This window comes from Macrobrachium nipponense, chromosome 15 (genome assembly GCF_015104395.2).
Source record: "Macrobrachium nipponense isolate FS-2020 chromosome 15, ASM1510439v2, whole genome shotgun sequence".
Classification (NCBI taxonomy): Eukaryota; Metazoa; Arthropoda; class Malacostraca; order Decapoda; family Palaemonidae; genus Macrobrachium; species Macrobrachium nipponense.
Window position 1 is genome coordinate 39,908,205 of NC_087208.1, and position 13,941 is coordinate 39,922,145.

The 13,941-nt window shown below is 36.5% G+C and overlaps 2 protein-coding genes across 2 annotated transcripts in view; one reads left to right on the plus strand and one right to left on the minus strand.

Annotated features, from left to right (window-relative positions):
* The window catches only part of LOC135227137 (pro-resilin-like), an 83,214-nt gene extending 76,998 nt beyond the window's left edge, over positions 1 to 6,216 (minus strand). The window contains exon 1 of the mRNA XM_064267020.1: positions 6,199 to 6,216. The gene's annotated coding sequence lies outside the window, so the exon portion shown is untranslated. The remainder of the gene's footprint in view (positions 1 to 6,198) is intronic.
* Positions 6,217 to 10,255: 4,039 nt separating this feature from the next.
* On the plus strand, positions 10,256 to 11,956 carry LOC135226834 (pro-resilin-like). The gene is made up of 3 exons (XM_064266526.1): positions 10,256 to 10,324; positions 11,339 to 11,413; positions 11,533 to 11,956. Exons 1-3 carry the CDS (start codon positions 10,313 to 10,315, stop codon positions 11,869 to 11,871), a joined length of 426 nt encoding a protein of 141 aa, XP_064122596.1. The 5' UTR covers positions 10,256 to 10,312; the 3' UTR covers positions 11,872 to 11,956.
* The last annotated feature ends 1,985 nt before the right edge of the window (positions 11,957 to 13,941 follow it).

Here is a 13,941-nt window from a genome sequence, read left to right on the forward strand (position 1 = left end):
GAAGGCTTCAAATCCTACTCTATTACACGTAATGAAGGCTTCAAATCCTACTCTATAGCTCACAATGAGGCTTCAAATCCTACTCATTACACATAATAATGGCTTCAAATCCTACTCTATTACGCATAACGAAGGCTTCAAATCCTACTCTATTACGCGTAATGAAGGCTTCAAATCCTACTCTATAACACCTGATGAAGGCTTCAAATCCTACCTTATAACATGTGATGGAGGCTTCAAATCCTACTCTATAACACAATGAGGCTTCAAATCCTACTCTATAACACGTGATGATGAATACAAATCCAATTCTACTACGCGTAATGAAGGCTTCAAACCCTACCTTATAACACGTGATGAAGGCTTCAAATCCTACTCTATAACACAATGAGGCTTCAATCTACTCTACACAATAATGAAGGTTTAACAAATCTACTTTATAACACATGATGATGACTTCAAGTCCTACTCTATAACACGTGATGATGACTTCAAATCCTATTCTATTACGCGTAATGAAGGCTTCAAATCCTACCTTATAACATGTGAAGAAAGCTTCAAATCCTACTCTATAACGCAATGAGGCTTCAATTCCTACTCTATTACACATAATGAAGGCTTCAAATCCTACTTTATAACACATGATGATGACTTCAAATTCTATTCTATTACGCGTAATGAATGCTTCAAATCCTACTCTATTACGCGTAATGAAGGCTTCAAATCCTACCTTATAACATGCGATGAAGGCTTCAAATCCTACTCTATAACACAATGAGGCTTCAAATCCTACTCTATTACACATAATGAAGGCTTAAAATCCTACTCTAATTCACATAATAAAGGCATCAAATCCTACTCTATAACACGTGATGATTGTTTCACATCCTACTCTATTACACGTGATGAAGGCTTCAAATCCTACTCTATTCGTTTTCGCAATAGTGACCGCGTTCGTAGGGTCTGACCTCACGAAAGGTTGGGGTCAGCCACCCGGGTGACCGAGGAGAATGAGCTGACGTTATTCAGCTACTGACAAATGCTCTTTGCTGACGAAGGGACTGACTGTCTTGGCCTGACAGAAAATCCATATATTCAGCTTTCGTCAGAATTGATTCTTTCCCCGAGTGGTTTATCCTAATTGAATTCGGAGTTCCAAAACACAGTGGCCAATCACCTTGCTTGCAGGTGCCTTCTGCTTGAATTTTCTGTAAGGTTAGAAAATCAGAGGTTTCAATTCCTTGCTTTTATCTTCGGTTCAGGTTAAAAAAAAAAAAAAGCGGAGATTATTTATGATAAAGGTTACTGCTCAGTAGAGATTGTCCAGGTTAGCCTGGAAAAAAGTCAGAATTTATTATAATTCGCCTGAATTTACTGGAAATTCCCACTCTGGTCAGCTTCGGTTCTGACGTAGCAATGAGTCTGCTGACCACCAGTTGACCCAAATAATCTGTGACTCAGAACCACAAAAACAAATAAAAAATGCTCCCAAGTTTCTTCGGCGCAATCGAGTTTTCTGTACATTGTATAATGAAAGCCACCGAAAATCTATCTATCTTTCTATGGTCTCGGTATAATGTTGTATGAGACGAGGGCCCGTGAAATTTTAACCACGGCCTGGTGGTGGCCTGGCCCATGTCGTTGCCAGACGCACGATTATGGCTACCTTTAACCTAAGATAAGATCAACACTACTGGGGCTAGAGGGTTGTATTTTGATATGTATGATGATTGGAGGGTGTATGATTAACATACCAATTTGCAGCCCTCTAACCTCAGTAGTTTTTAAGATCTGAGGGCAGACAGGAAAAGTGTGGACGGACAAACAAAGCCGGCACAATAGCTTTCTTTTCAGAAAACTAAAAACGAATCCATTGTTCCCAAGGAACACTGAGAGCTTTTACACCAAATCTACTCCAGTAACTTCCTCCGTGGAGTTACAACAAACTTATGACCCAAGATCATGTGGGGAAAATACAGCCCTGGAAATATCATGATGTGTTACCAAAGGGTTTCCTGCTACGCAAAAAAAAAATATTACTGCATCAATCTGGGAGTATCAAGCAATATCGGATCTTTGCATTCTTCTTCTCTGGATGAAGTAAGAAGAATTGAGGTGATCTAAGCGTATTTTCCATTCTCAACGCCATAAGATTATAATATAATGATTCTAAGACTAAATCATTATTTTTTCCATACAAACAGAAATATGTTGATAATAATGATATAATGATTACGCGAATACATCATTATTTTTTCCATATAGATAAACTGAAAAGTTAATGGGTTAATGGGTCATTTTTTGACACTATTAGCTCCGCTAAGAGAAGGAATATTGGAACTTATTACGCGTACTTTTGTCGGTGTAGATTCTCGAACAGATTCGTTGACAAGAAAGTCTTTCAAAAAAAATTATTCACCTTTTTTCCTAGAATTCACAAGAAAATTCACAGAACGCGAAAGTATCTTTGATTAACACATAAGGAGGGTTGACGAGTGACTTGAAATTTCAATGAATAACCTTTGAGTATTACAAATTTGTCCTCGAGTTCATGTTTAATGTTTCACGCTGCAGAGCGTAAGAACAAACACATTTAGATTCATTTTTACAATATTTCACGTTTTAGGTATTATGGAAAATACATCCACTTTTATTTCTACCTAAACACGTTCTCTACCATGAACACAACATCCTCTTACAGAGAGAGAGAGAGAGAGAGAGAGAGAGAGAGAGAGAGAGAGAGAGAGAGAGAGAGAGAGAGAGAGAGAGCTCAAGAAATTTCCTAACAGAACGACCGCATCCAAGATCTTGTCCTTGCTGGACTAGTACTATAATTGGAGATAATAAAATAAAATAAAATAAAATAAAAGGAAGAAGAAGAAGATATGACGCAGGCAACGAAGAAAATAATAAACAGCCATGACCCTTCGTAGACTGAGCAGACTGACGGGCGTGGCTCCGCCTGGTAAACATGACCTTACTACAAACACCTCCGTAGTAAAAACTTGGGTAGGTAAGATCCAACAGAGGTATAAATCGTACTTTCTTCTGTCCGATGAAACTCGGATATTATTATTATTATTATTATTATTATTATTATTATTATTATATTAATTATTATCTTATTATTATTATTATTATATTATTATTATTATTATATTATTATTATTATCATTATTATTATTATTATTATTATTATTATTATTATTATTATTATTATTATTATTATTATTGTTGTTGTTGTTGTTGTTATTGGAGAAACAAATCCACATTTATGTAAATGTACATATATTTAAATTTATAACTCTAAGGATAGCTTTCGGGAATCTGTTCGGTTCTCCTTATTATTATTATTAATTGTTATTATTATTATTAAGTATCATTATTATTATTATTATTATTTACTATTATTATTATTATTGTTATTATTATTATTTATCAAATGATTTTTAAATAGGAGTATACACTAAGCTACGTAAGCCCATATATTTATTTCGGTTTATCATCGAAATTATGAAGGAGTTTGTCTTAATGTGTATATATATATATATATATATATATATATATATATATATATATATATATAAATATATATATATATATATATATATATATATAAATATATATAATATATAATGTATATATGCACAACCATGCAACTATGGATCAGGGTATATGCAAGAGCTTCTTGAATAGACGTGAAAATAGATATTTATATTGCATACGTAAAGGAATTAGGAAATTCGTAATATATATATATATATATATATATATATATAAATATATATATATATATAGATATGTGTGTGTGTGCAGTTAACACTCGCCACTTATAACATAGAAATAACTCTAATGTCAAAAGAAAGACAAATATTATTACACTGCCCAGAGGCCGACCCATGTCATTAGGTACCACTCGGTATTTGAGGGTTAAACTCCCCAACCATTGTGTTGTTTCCCTTTGGTATCAGTGTCACGTAGAACTATAAATTGAAGACTGAATACTTTTCCTTTTTTCGTCATTTTCAAGCTCCTCTTTACGCTTACATGGGGAGTAAGCCTTACAAACTGCTTTGCTGCTTTTTTGTTGTTCTTGTTGTTCTTGTTCTTGCTGCTGTTGTTCTTGTTGGGAGGGGGTTAGAAAAGGCCCATGGAAAAATCTAAAAAGCTCTGAAAAAGATATTTCGCTTTGAGTTAAAGATACAGGAATTTTAGAATAGGATCTTTATGATTTATCTATTAGTATGAAAATGTAAAATATAAATGTTAAACAGTACAGTACAATTATTTCTAATAAAATATAGCGTATCTATTTTCATTTTCGTTGGTGAAACAGCGCTCTATTTGACCGTAGATTTTAGCGAGCGCCCCGAGTAAGCTGGAGGTCGGATCACGCCTTGTTTCGTCACTAATGATTCTGAGAATATTTTTAATTTCTTCCCGGTAAACTGTTAAACTTTTGTTAATATCAGCAAGAAAGATTATTATTGTTGTACAATCTCCTGCTGTTAACAAGCGTATGAGAGTACATTTAATGCCTAAAACATATTTAAGAATCAGTATTTCAATTAATGAAATGAGTATCTTGAAAAGGCCTTATGGAAAATCAGATGTTCTACCATTAATAGTCATATCTTATTTACTAAGGACATTCATTAATCGTATTTAATTACAACTATTCTTCTTATCTGATATCTGATCTTTTCTTTCTGTATTTCCTGTTATCTTCTGTAACTTCAATCAAATCAACATCTTATCCTTTGGAAGCTTGAATTTCAAGTTGGTGGTCCCTATAAGCGTGTTCTCTATGAATATGGCTCGCTATCTCAATAATAATAATAATAATAATAATAATAATAATAATAATAATAATAATAATAATAATAATAATAATAATAATAATAATAATAACAATAATAATAATAATAATAATTTAATTTTCATATTCAGTTAGTCCACAATCCGCCTTAAATTAGGACGAACATCGTTTGACGAAATCACGAAATAAAACAAAAGTAAAAACAATAATTATTGACTTATTCATTTAGACCCATTCTCCACCTTCCAACCAAAGAAGGGATATACATCTGCGTGGTTGACCAATCACCGCTGGGGAATTTAGAAATCGAGGAAAATAAAAACTGGTTGTCAGTGGTTGACACGAGGGTACAAGGCCCCGCCCACTTTTCTCTTCTGAGTCCCACCTGAGTCACGGGTGCGTGGAAGCTTACCTGTCCGCTGGGGATGTTTGCCAGATACTGAATATGAGTTCTCGATTTATAAATGTGGGAATTCTCCAGCTACATACCGACACCCTCTTTTTATTTAGGGTGAGCGAGTCAGTTACTCTGACATCCCCCTAATTTTATTTTTTCTCTGGTAATGTTAGTATTATTTACCTAGAAATAATGAACTTAAGGGATTATTTCACGAAGCGACACGAACTGAGCCCAGAAATGTGGGAATTCTCTCCTCAGGCGTCTTAGTTCTGATGAGGACAGTATAAAAATCACTGCGAGTAACTTGTCCTTTGTTTTATAAGCTTTATATTTCCAGGTTTAAAGGTAAAAATTTCACCAGGGCAGGATTTAATCGCAGCACATTGACGTGAATTTTTGCCGGTCATGGGTATGGCCAGCCAATGGCGGATTACCCAGTAGGCTAATTAGGCTTAGCCTAGGCGCCCCCAAAAGTCTTCGCAGGGGCGGTGACCCTGGCTTCAAAATCGCTAGCCTAATATTAAAAATTGTGTAGCTGCAAAAATTATTAACCTCATATATATATATGTATATATATATGTGTGTGTGTGTGTGTGTGTGTGTGTGTGTGTGTGTGTGTGGGTGTGGGTGAGTGGGTGTTTACGCCCTTAGCCTAGGGGTCCCAAAGAGTCTTAATCAGACACTGGGCATGGCTGCCTTGACGTCTGCAGAAAACGAAACGAGATATTCCTACGCTTCTCAAGAGTGAGAATTAGAGTGCTGATCTTCACAACACATTTTTTTGTGTGGCGAAGCCACGGTTTTTAGCCTGCAATAAATCCAATCAGTTCAATTCGCAGCATTATTCTGGAACGCAAATAAAATAAAGAAATTAGAGTTTGGAACTTAAATTATTACCTTTAAGGTCCAAGTAAATGCAAGAAAGTCCTTAAATATTTCCTCAGGCCTCATCAGCTTCTCGAAAGTCCTCCGAGTCCTACCAGCAACGAATTCGGACACCAGGACCCCGGCGACGGTTGAATTCCTTACTAAGTCCCATCTCCCAGACGGGCCCCATGCAAGAAGGGTATCCTTCCAACGTCGAACGGTAATGATTGATATAAATTTTGATTTTTTATAAAATTGAAATAAGAATTGTTTAACAGTTGTATATTTAGTTCATAAGTATATTTATCTATCAAAGTCACGGTCTCTTTGGACTGAAATAGACACGTCCTAACTGGTAATATTCACTTTAGAGGGATTTTGCTTTTGGCTGAAATGTCTGAAATTTAATTCTCGCAATCACTTGATATAAAAATATACATAAATGAGTTAGAAGGAAAATGTATCTCGTCGTCGAGCACCCAATTTCATATGGATTTTTCCAGAGGAAACCTTTCAAGTAATACACAAGCACAACACACTCTCACACACACACACACACACACACACACACCACACACACAACTCAAGTTGAAATAAACCGACTTACTTTTTCGCGAGCTTACTTTAGGTCAGACTAACATCTTTTGGAAAAGAAGAGAAGAAAAGTCATAAATATCCCAGAACATTGAAAAAGATTCGATGTATTTAAAAATCATCTTGACTAGTAATTAAGGTCGCTTCGTTCTGATTCCCCGAGAAACGAGTTCAAATCTCGGACTACCTTCATTCCTTTCTTCATATGGATCTAGGCCTAGTAGTGACGAGATTTTGTAAAAAGTGAGGAAATCGAGGAGTTAGAACAGCATTGCGATTATCAAAAATTACAGACGTATCTGGTAAATGGTGACAATAGATAATAGATATATATATGTATATATTTATAAAATCACAGTAGATGCACGTGACTTCATTAAATAAGCGAATACCACAGGAAAATGAGAGGCAGAAGTCCGAGCGCTTTCGTCTTTACTAAGACATTTACCACAGGAAAATGATAGGCAGATATCCAAGCGCTTTCGTCTTTACTAATACATTGACAATGTCTTAGTAAAGACGAAAGCGCTTGGATTTCTGCCTATCATTTTCCTGTGGTATTCACTTATTATTATATGTATACGTGTGTGTGTCTGTGTGGTCTCCATATACTAGCTACAGTCTCATGACATACATACCCACAAGATTAAATCTCGTTTTGAATAAACCCAGATTCTATCATTTCCTTCGCTTCCTTCTTCCTTCCTTACGAAATGCCAGTCGTACCATCTTCACCTGCTCCGATGAGACTTTACAACACACAAGCTGAAGCACATCCTCGCCTCCGTGTTGTAATAAAACTTACAACATTGATCATTTGCGCAAGTTAGTTTAGTTTTCCTCAACTTTTTTTCCACTTTTTTTTTCTTTTTACTGTTTTACGTAACTGATTTTCCTCATCCTCATCCGTTATCTAAATATTGTGCAAAGTGTCTGATATTGCTTCAGTTCCTTGCTTCGTAAGACCTAGTGGTAGCTTTTTGCAGGTGTTCGTCAGGTGTGCATGCATGCAATCTGTAGAGAGAGAGAGAGAGAGAGAGAGAGAGAGAGAGAGAGAGAGAGAGAGAGAGAGAGAGAGAGAGAATTTCAGTCATGATCCCTACGTCTGCAGGATTTAATTCTTCTCTGTTTTGAACATTTGGACTCCAAAGTTCGACAGACAGGCAGAGAATACTTTAAAACTTTTCAGTCGTGGTTCCTTACAACAGTAAGATTCAAATTTTCTCTGCGAGCATTTGGACCGTAAGAAGAGAGAGAGAGAGAGAGAGAGAGAGAGAGAGAGAGAGAGAGAGAGAGAGAGAGATGGTTAACTTCAAGACATTTCAATCGTAAACCCTTACAGCTTTTGTTAGGAATATTTAACTCTAAGTCTAAATGGTCTGTATATTCATCGGAGTACTTTCGAAGATTTGCATTTTCTGACCATTTCCTAAGCGCATGCGCAGACTCCGTCACTTCAGACAGACTTACCAGATAGCTTTCGCAAACAACAAAAGTTTCGTCAGTCCATGGCGAGCGATTTTGCAGGCGTCAGAGGTCTGCAGTACTGAACCTAATTTCACGATGTCTCTCTCTCTCTCTCTCTCTCTCTCTCTCTCTCTCTCTCTCTAATATTATGGGAAGACTTTGCCAGTTCAATGCAAATCTTCGTCAAAAGGAGACTGGTAATATTTTCCCTTGTAGCTACCTCCTTGTCACCCTCGGGTGAGGTTTATTACCTATATGTGCATCCTCTTTTAGGGTGATAATTCCCTGCCTTGTGGGACACTAATCGGTTGAAGAAAACGAGCAATTTTGGACTCATTAGGTCAGGTAGTGGAGGAGAACTTCAATGCTGTCAGTGCAAAAACAGACTAGATAGCTTAAGGAGGCTACCAGCTTCGATAGATCTTTCCTCTGCGCTGAATAAGAAAACGGTTTCACATGAATAGGGACTAGATAGCTTCATGAAACTACAAACTTCAAGAGAACTTTTCTATGGTCTGGATAAGAAAGCGGTTTCACATCAGACAGCTTCTATAGATCTTGCCAATGCTTCACGCAAGAGCTCCTATGCGACTGTCTTTGGTTTGCATGATAGACTCTAACGACCAATCGATCCTGCGAAGACGACATAAGAAGAGTCATACTTGATGGAGTCACTGAATGACTCATTAAGCGAATAATTCCATTCATTTTTTAATTCGCTCTATATACCCAATTCGAGGCGAAAGAAGCTATGATGTCTCCACCTCAACAAGGATTCGAATTCGGGTAATTACGATACCTCATTCCCTAGGATAATTATTCATTAGTGGTGAAAAATTAAAAATATAGTATAGACAGATGCCTTTCCAATTTATTATGAACTTTTTACATAAATGATATTAATATCGCAATTATCTAAATTTGTATATTACATTTTCTGTGTTGGCCAAAGTTACATTGAAGTTCAAACTATATCCCACTTCTTACCAAAATTCCATGTGTTGATGATAACACTCTCTCTCTCTCTCTCTCTCTCTCTCTCTCTCTCTCTCTCTCTCTCTCTCTCTCTCTCTCTCTCAGAATTAAAGTCTTTTGCTAGTGTTTCAGTCACAAGAAGGACAATCATGAGATTCGCTTAAATTACCATAATAAATATAAGTTTTAGAAAATTAATATTAAGAGACATTAATGGAGAGCGAATTTTGTAGAAAGCACATAAATGCGATTGAGTCTTTTGATATTACTATCACTATCTAATGAACATTAAAGAAAAAAGCTGAAAATAGATTTGAAAAATGTAATAAAAGAAAATATAATCAGATGGCTTAGTTTGCTGTCCAAGCTAGTAATATTTTCTTTTAACCAAAAGGAACAACTAAATATTTTAGTGAAAATATATGGATATATTATTGATTTATACCGAATGTGGAAGATAATTCTTCAGTCATGTTAAAGGGCTTTTATTGTTCTTTTTTTTTATTTATATTCCTTACCAGAGCCTTCTATAAGACGTCTATCAAAAACAAAGAAATATTAGAGAAAATATAAGATAAATATATGATTTACAGTGAATGTGGAAGCTCATTCCTCAGTCAGCTTATACGTTTTCCCTTTGTCAGGATCTATATATCCCGCCAGCGCTTTCTATCCAACATCTAAGGAGCACAGACAAGTTTGGAATAAAGCAAATTGCATATTCTTATACAGAACGTGGAAAACAATTTGCCAGCTACATTATTCTTTCCGTTAGGATCTATATATTTCCTACCAGCGCCATCTATATAACGTCTAGCCAAAATAAAAATAAAAAAACAACAAACGAAACGCGCCAAGAAAAGAACAAAGGAAATCAGACCAGCATCTACCACAGGCTATTGAGTTCATTGCCGACCTTACCTTCCCTAATACCTAACGCAACAAACCCTTCTCTCCTATGGAGACCCACCCATCTTAATGGCCAACCGGAGGCTATCCTGATTTCGTAGGAGGGCCAACAGAACGTCTTCCCCAGGAGAGAAATTCGGAGATGAAAAAAAGGGAAGAAAAAAAAACATGTTGATCTTGATGACGGGGGGCGAAAGTGAGTGATTCGGAGCCGTATAAAAGGAGTGGCCAAGCTATGGGCATCATTAGTTAGTTCCCTGAGAGCAGCTGAAACACTCAACATGAACGCCAAGGTTTGTTTTTGGCTGAGGTTCTAGTATAGATGGTTGGTCTGAATGTTGTAGAGGTTCTTGCCTACGATCTCTAGATTAGACTTTGCAATTTAAAGAAAGTGAAGTTAAGGATAAGATAATTTTACTGAGAACAACTGAAACTTTATATAAAGTAAAACAAATACCTCTGTGACTTTACTTATGTAAACTATATCTACTCAGTGAGAAGGTGAAAATATTTTCGCTTACTCGGCGAGTAGTAAGTCTACAAACTACTTGTTGTTGTTGTGGTTTTTGTTGTTGTTGTTCTTGTTGAGGGGGGCGTGATTAGGAAAGGGGAAGAGACTAAAAAGGTCTGAAAAAAGGTGTTTTGCGTTGAGTTAAAGATACAGTGATTTTATGATAGCATGCATATCATTTACTAATTAGAATTAAAATGTAAAAAGTAAATAAAAGTAAACAGTACACGAAAATATTTCTAATAAAATATAGCGTAATTATTCTAACTTTCGTTGGTGAAACAAGGCTCTATTTGACTGTAGATTTTAACTAGGTTTAATTTATCTGATGTACTGAATTTATGTTATGTTTCTGTTCGATCATTTTGCTACAACTTATAACTAAGAGTATATGAACGTATTGAATTTGCGTCCTTTTTATTTGATCCTTGTTGTTAGGATGAGTAGTACTAAGTATGAGTATTAATTACGAAGGCCATATTTATAGTTTTACATTTTCTGTATTCCAGTACCTCTGTCTTACTATTTTCATATATTTTATTCTTTTTCTCTTTCCCTTCATCTCTCAATTGGTACCTCTCCTCGTGTATTCTATATTATCGTATATCTCTATTTCTATTATCGCTGTTTCTATTTCTATTCTAGGTCCTCCTTTTCTTCTGTATCTCTACAGTTCTTCATTCGTTCACATTTGGCATATCTCAATCTGTACCTCTCCTTCCCATGTTTTCTATATTGTCATACATGTGTTTCTATTTTTTCTATTTATTTTTTTCTATTTCTACTTCTATTCCAGGTCCTCCTTTTCCTCGGTCTCGTGGCTCTGGCCGCTGCTGACAAGCGCCCAACCTTCTCCTACGGAGTCCCTGAGGTGAGTCCCTGTCCATTGGTTTAAATTCCTTTCCAAATAATGAATCAAAGGACTGCTCTCACCCATATCCAGAATCCTTCATCCTCAAGTATCCTATCACTCCATTTTCTCTATTCCAGTCATCCTCGAGTCCCGAGGAATCCTTCGAGTCCGGCGAGGTCAAGTACAACTTCAACTGGGCCGTCGACCACGATCCCTCCAGCAACGAATTCGGACACCAGGAGGCCCGCGACGGCGACGACACCCAGGGATCCTACTACGTCCAGCTCCCCGACGGTCGCCTGCAGAAGGTGGCCTTCCACGTCGATGGCGACGACGGTTACATCGCCGAAGTCACCTACGAAGGAGAGGCCCAATTCCCCGATTCCTCGGAGTCAGTCGAATCCGCCGAGGCTCCCAGATACGCTCCCCCTCCAAGGAGGTCCTACTTCGCTCCCGACTCCAACGAATCCAAGTAAAAAAGGAGAGATGTTGAATCGATTGCTCTTCCGACACTGTGTTCTTTTCGAATATATTTAAGTAAATAATTTATTTGCAAGATGATTACTGAGTTTTCTTTTGAACCTGACCCTTTCAATAGGGTTCTTCATACAGACATGAAATCGTGACCTGGATCTATAACCAAGATATTTTCACTGGAAAATTTTAAGAGGAATTTCTAAGGTACGGAATGTAAACACTATTTAACAAAATATGAAAACGTACATGTATCACAGCCACTCAACCACATGATAGAAGTGTATTCATGTAATTATAAGTGTAACGTGCTACCTGTACAAAGGAAAAATGCTACAACTAAATAACTAGCAATAACAACGTAACAGCACATCTGTATTCAGTATACCGTAATTATTTCGCATACCTTGAAATCTTCACGTCAAGTTATGTTTTCATCATAATATGAAATCAAGATAATCATTTTAATGTAACATGACTGTCTACAAGTCTTGTAACGAGCAGAAGGTAGCCGTGGGTAATATTTAGATCCTAGTGCTCAGTGACCTTTGGAAATTCAGATCCTATATATTTCTGTAGCTTCATTTCCACGCAGAGATGAATCACAGCAATCGTTATATTCAAAACATTTTAATTTTACGTAGGAAAATAAATCAAATGTGGTTTTCCATTTCGTTATACATAAAGTACCAATTATTCATAAATAGCATTAGGAAAGGAATTATCTCTTGGTCATTGAACTTATATGACTTGTGCTAATGTTAGCCTCTTCGAAAATCATGGGTTATTCTCTTAACGTAAGTTTATGGGATAAATATCTGATAGGTTAAAACGAATAACGTAGAGTTCAGACCTAATTGATATAATTCAATTAAGCAGGAAAATGACAACAAATAGAAAATAATCACAAGGAAATGTATACTTCTCGGAAATACTTGAATCTATTTCATGATTCAAAACAAATTCAAAGTAAAGACGTTTTCCTGGCCAGCCTTAAAGTTTCGATAGATATATTTTAGATGCTCTTAAACAGTAAATAAAAAAATTTTCTGAACAGTCATTTTTCAAGTCGAAACTCTGTTTCAGGAGTCTATCATGGCAACTTCGACGAAGCAACTCGAGCAGGAGGGCCGGTCTAGAGGCCACTTCGGGAACTAAAAAAACAAAAACGCTAATTTCTGTGACCCCATCGAACAGATGTCCTCTGGGCACAAGAGAAAATATTCGAAGTGAAACAAGTACTTTTTTTCTATATATTCAAGCCCTTTATCAGCCCCAGGCTACTACTGATACGACGTACTGACCACTAAGCAAGTATAAGTCTGACATTTTCATTCAAATTTACGACCGAAATCATTCAAAGAGATCAAGGCCGCGGTGTATCGTACGTTGAGGGTAGTCGGTACACGCTGGTAACGTATGGGCGTGTCTTCATACCCGAAGACCTTGACTTTCATTAGTTGGTGAACCTTAGAAATGACCTCAGAGAAAGTCATATGGTCAGGGCGAACTGAACAAGAGACGTTTTATAGATTCACGGGGTCTCGTGTAGATGTTATATGATCATACGTATAATGCAAAATTATGGAAATGCCATCGTAAGTCAAAACATGAGTCTAGGTTTACGATGGTGGATGAGAGGATTGTTAGAGAAAAAAAAAAAGTTGAAAACGGAGTAAAACTAGAGAAATAAGAGATAAGAGAGACCGATAATGCGTAGAAACCCCACGGAATACACGAAATCCTGAAAATAAAACTATACAGATGGAAAATCCAAAATTGAAATCAGTCGAGAACGAAAGAAATCCAAAGAAAGTGAGCAAAACTCCAGCCAGATCAAACTTAACGAGAAGAACGAATCGTAAAAATCCATTTCCTTGAGCAGACAGCTGCCGCCAGTCGAATTGAAAGCTACCTGAGGCTACGTTGAATAAGCTCTCATTTCCTTTTAATGCGAGGTCATGTAGCCTACAATCGCACCATCCACAGATCTCTAGTAATAAGTACCATTAAGTGTTGGCTGTTCGTATCACTATTATTTCTGCGCTCGGAACTGTGATAATGTTTAGTTA

Excerpts from the sequence above, each read along its gene's own strand:
- LOC135226834 (XM_064266526.1), top strand. Across the intron at positions 11,414-11,532 it reads TCTCCTACGGAGTCCCTGAG|TCATCCTCGAGTCCCGAGGA; the intron begins GTGAGTCCCTGT and ends TCTCTATTCCAG.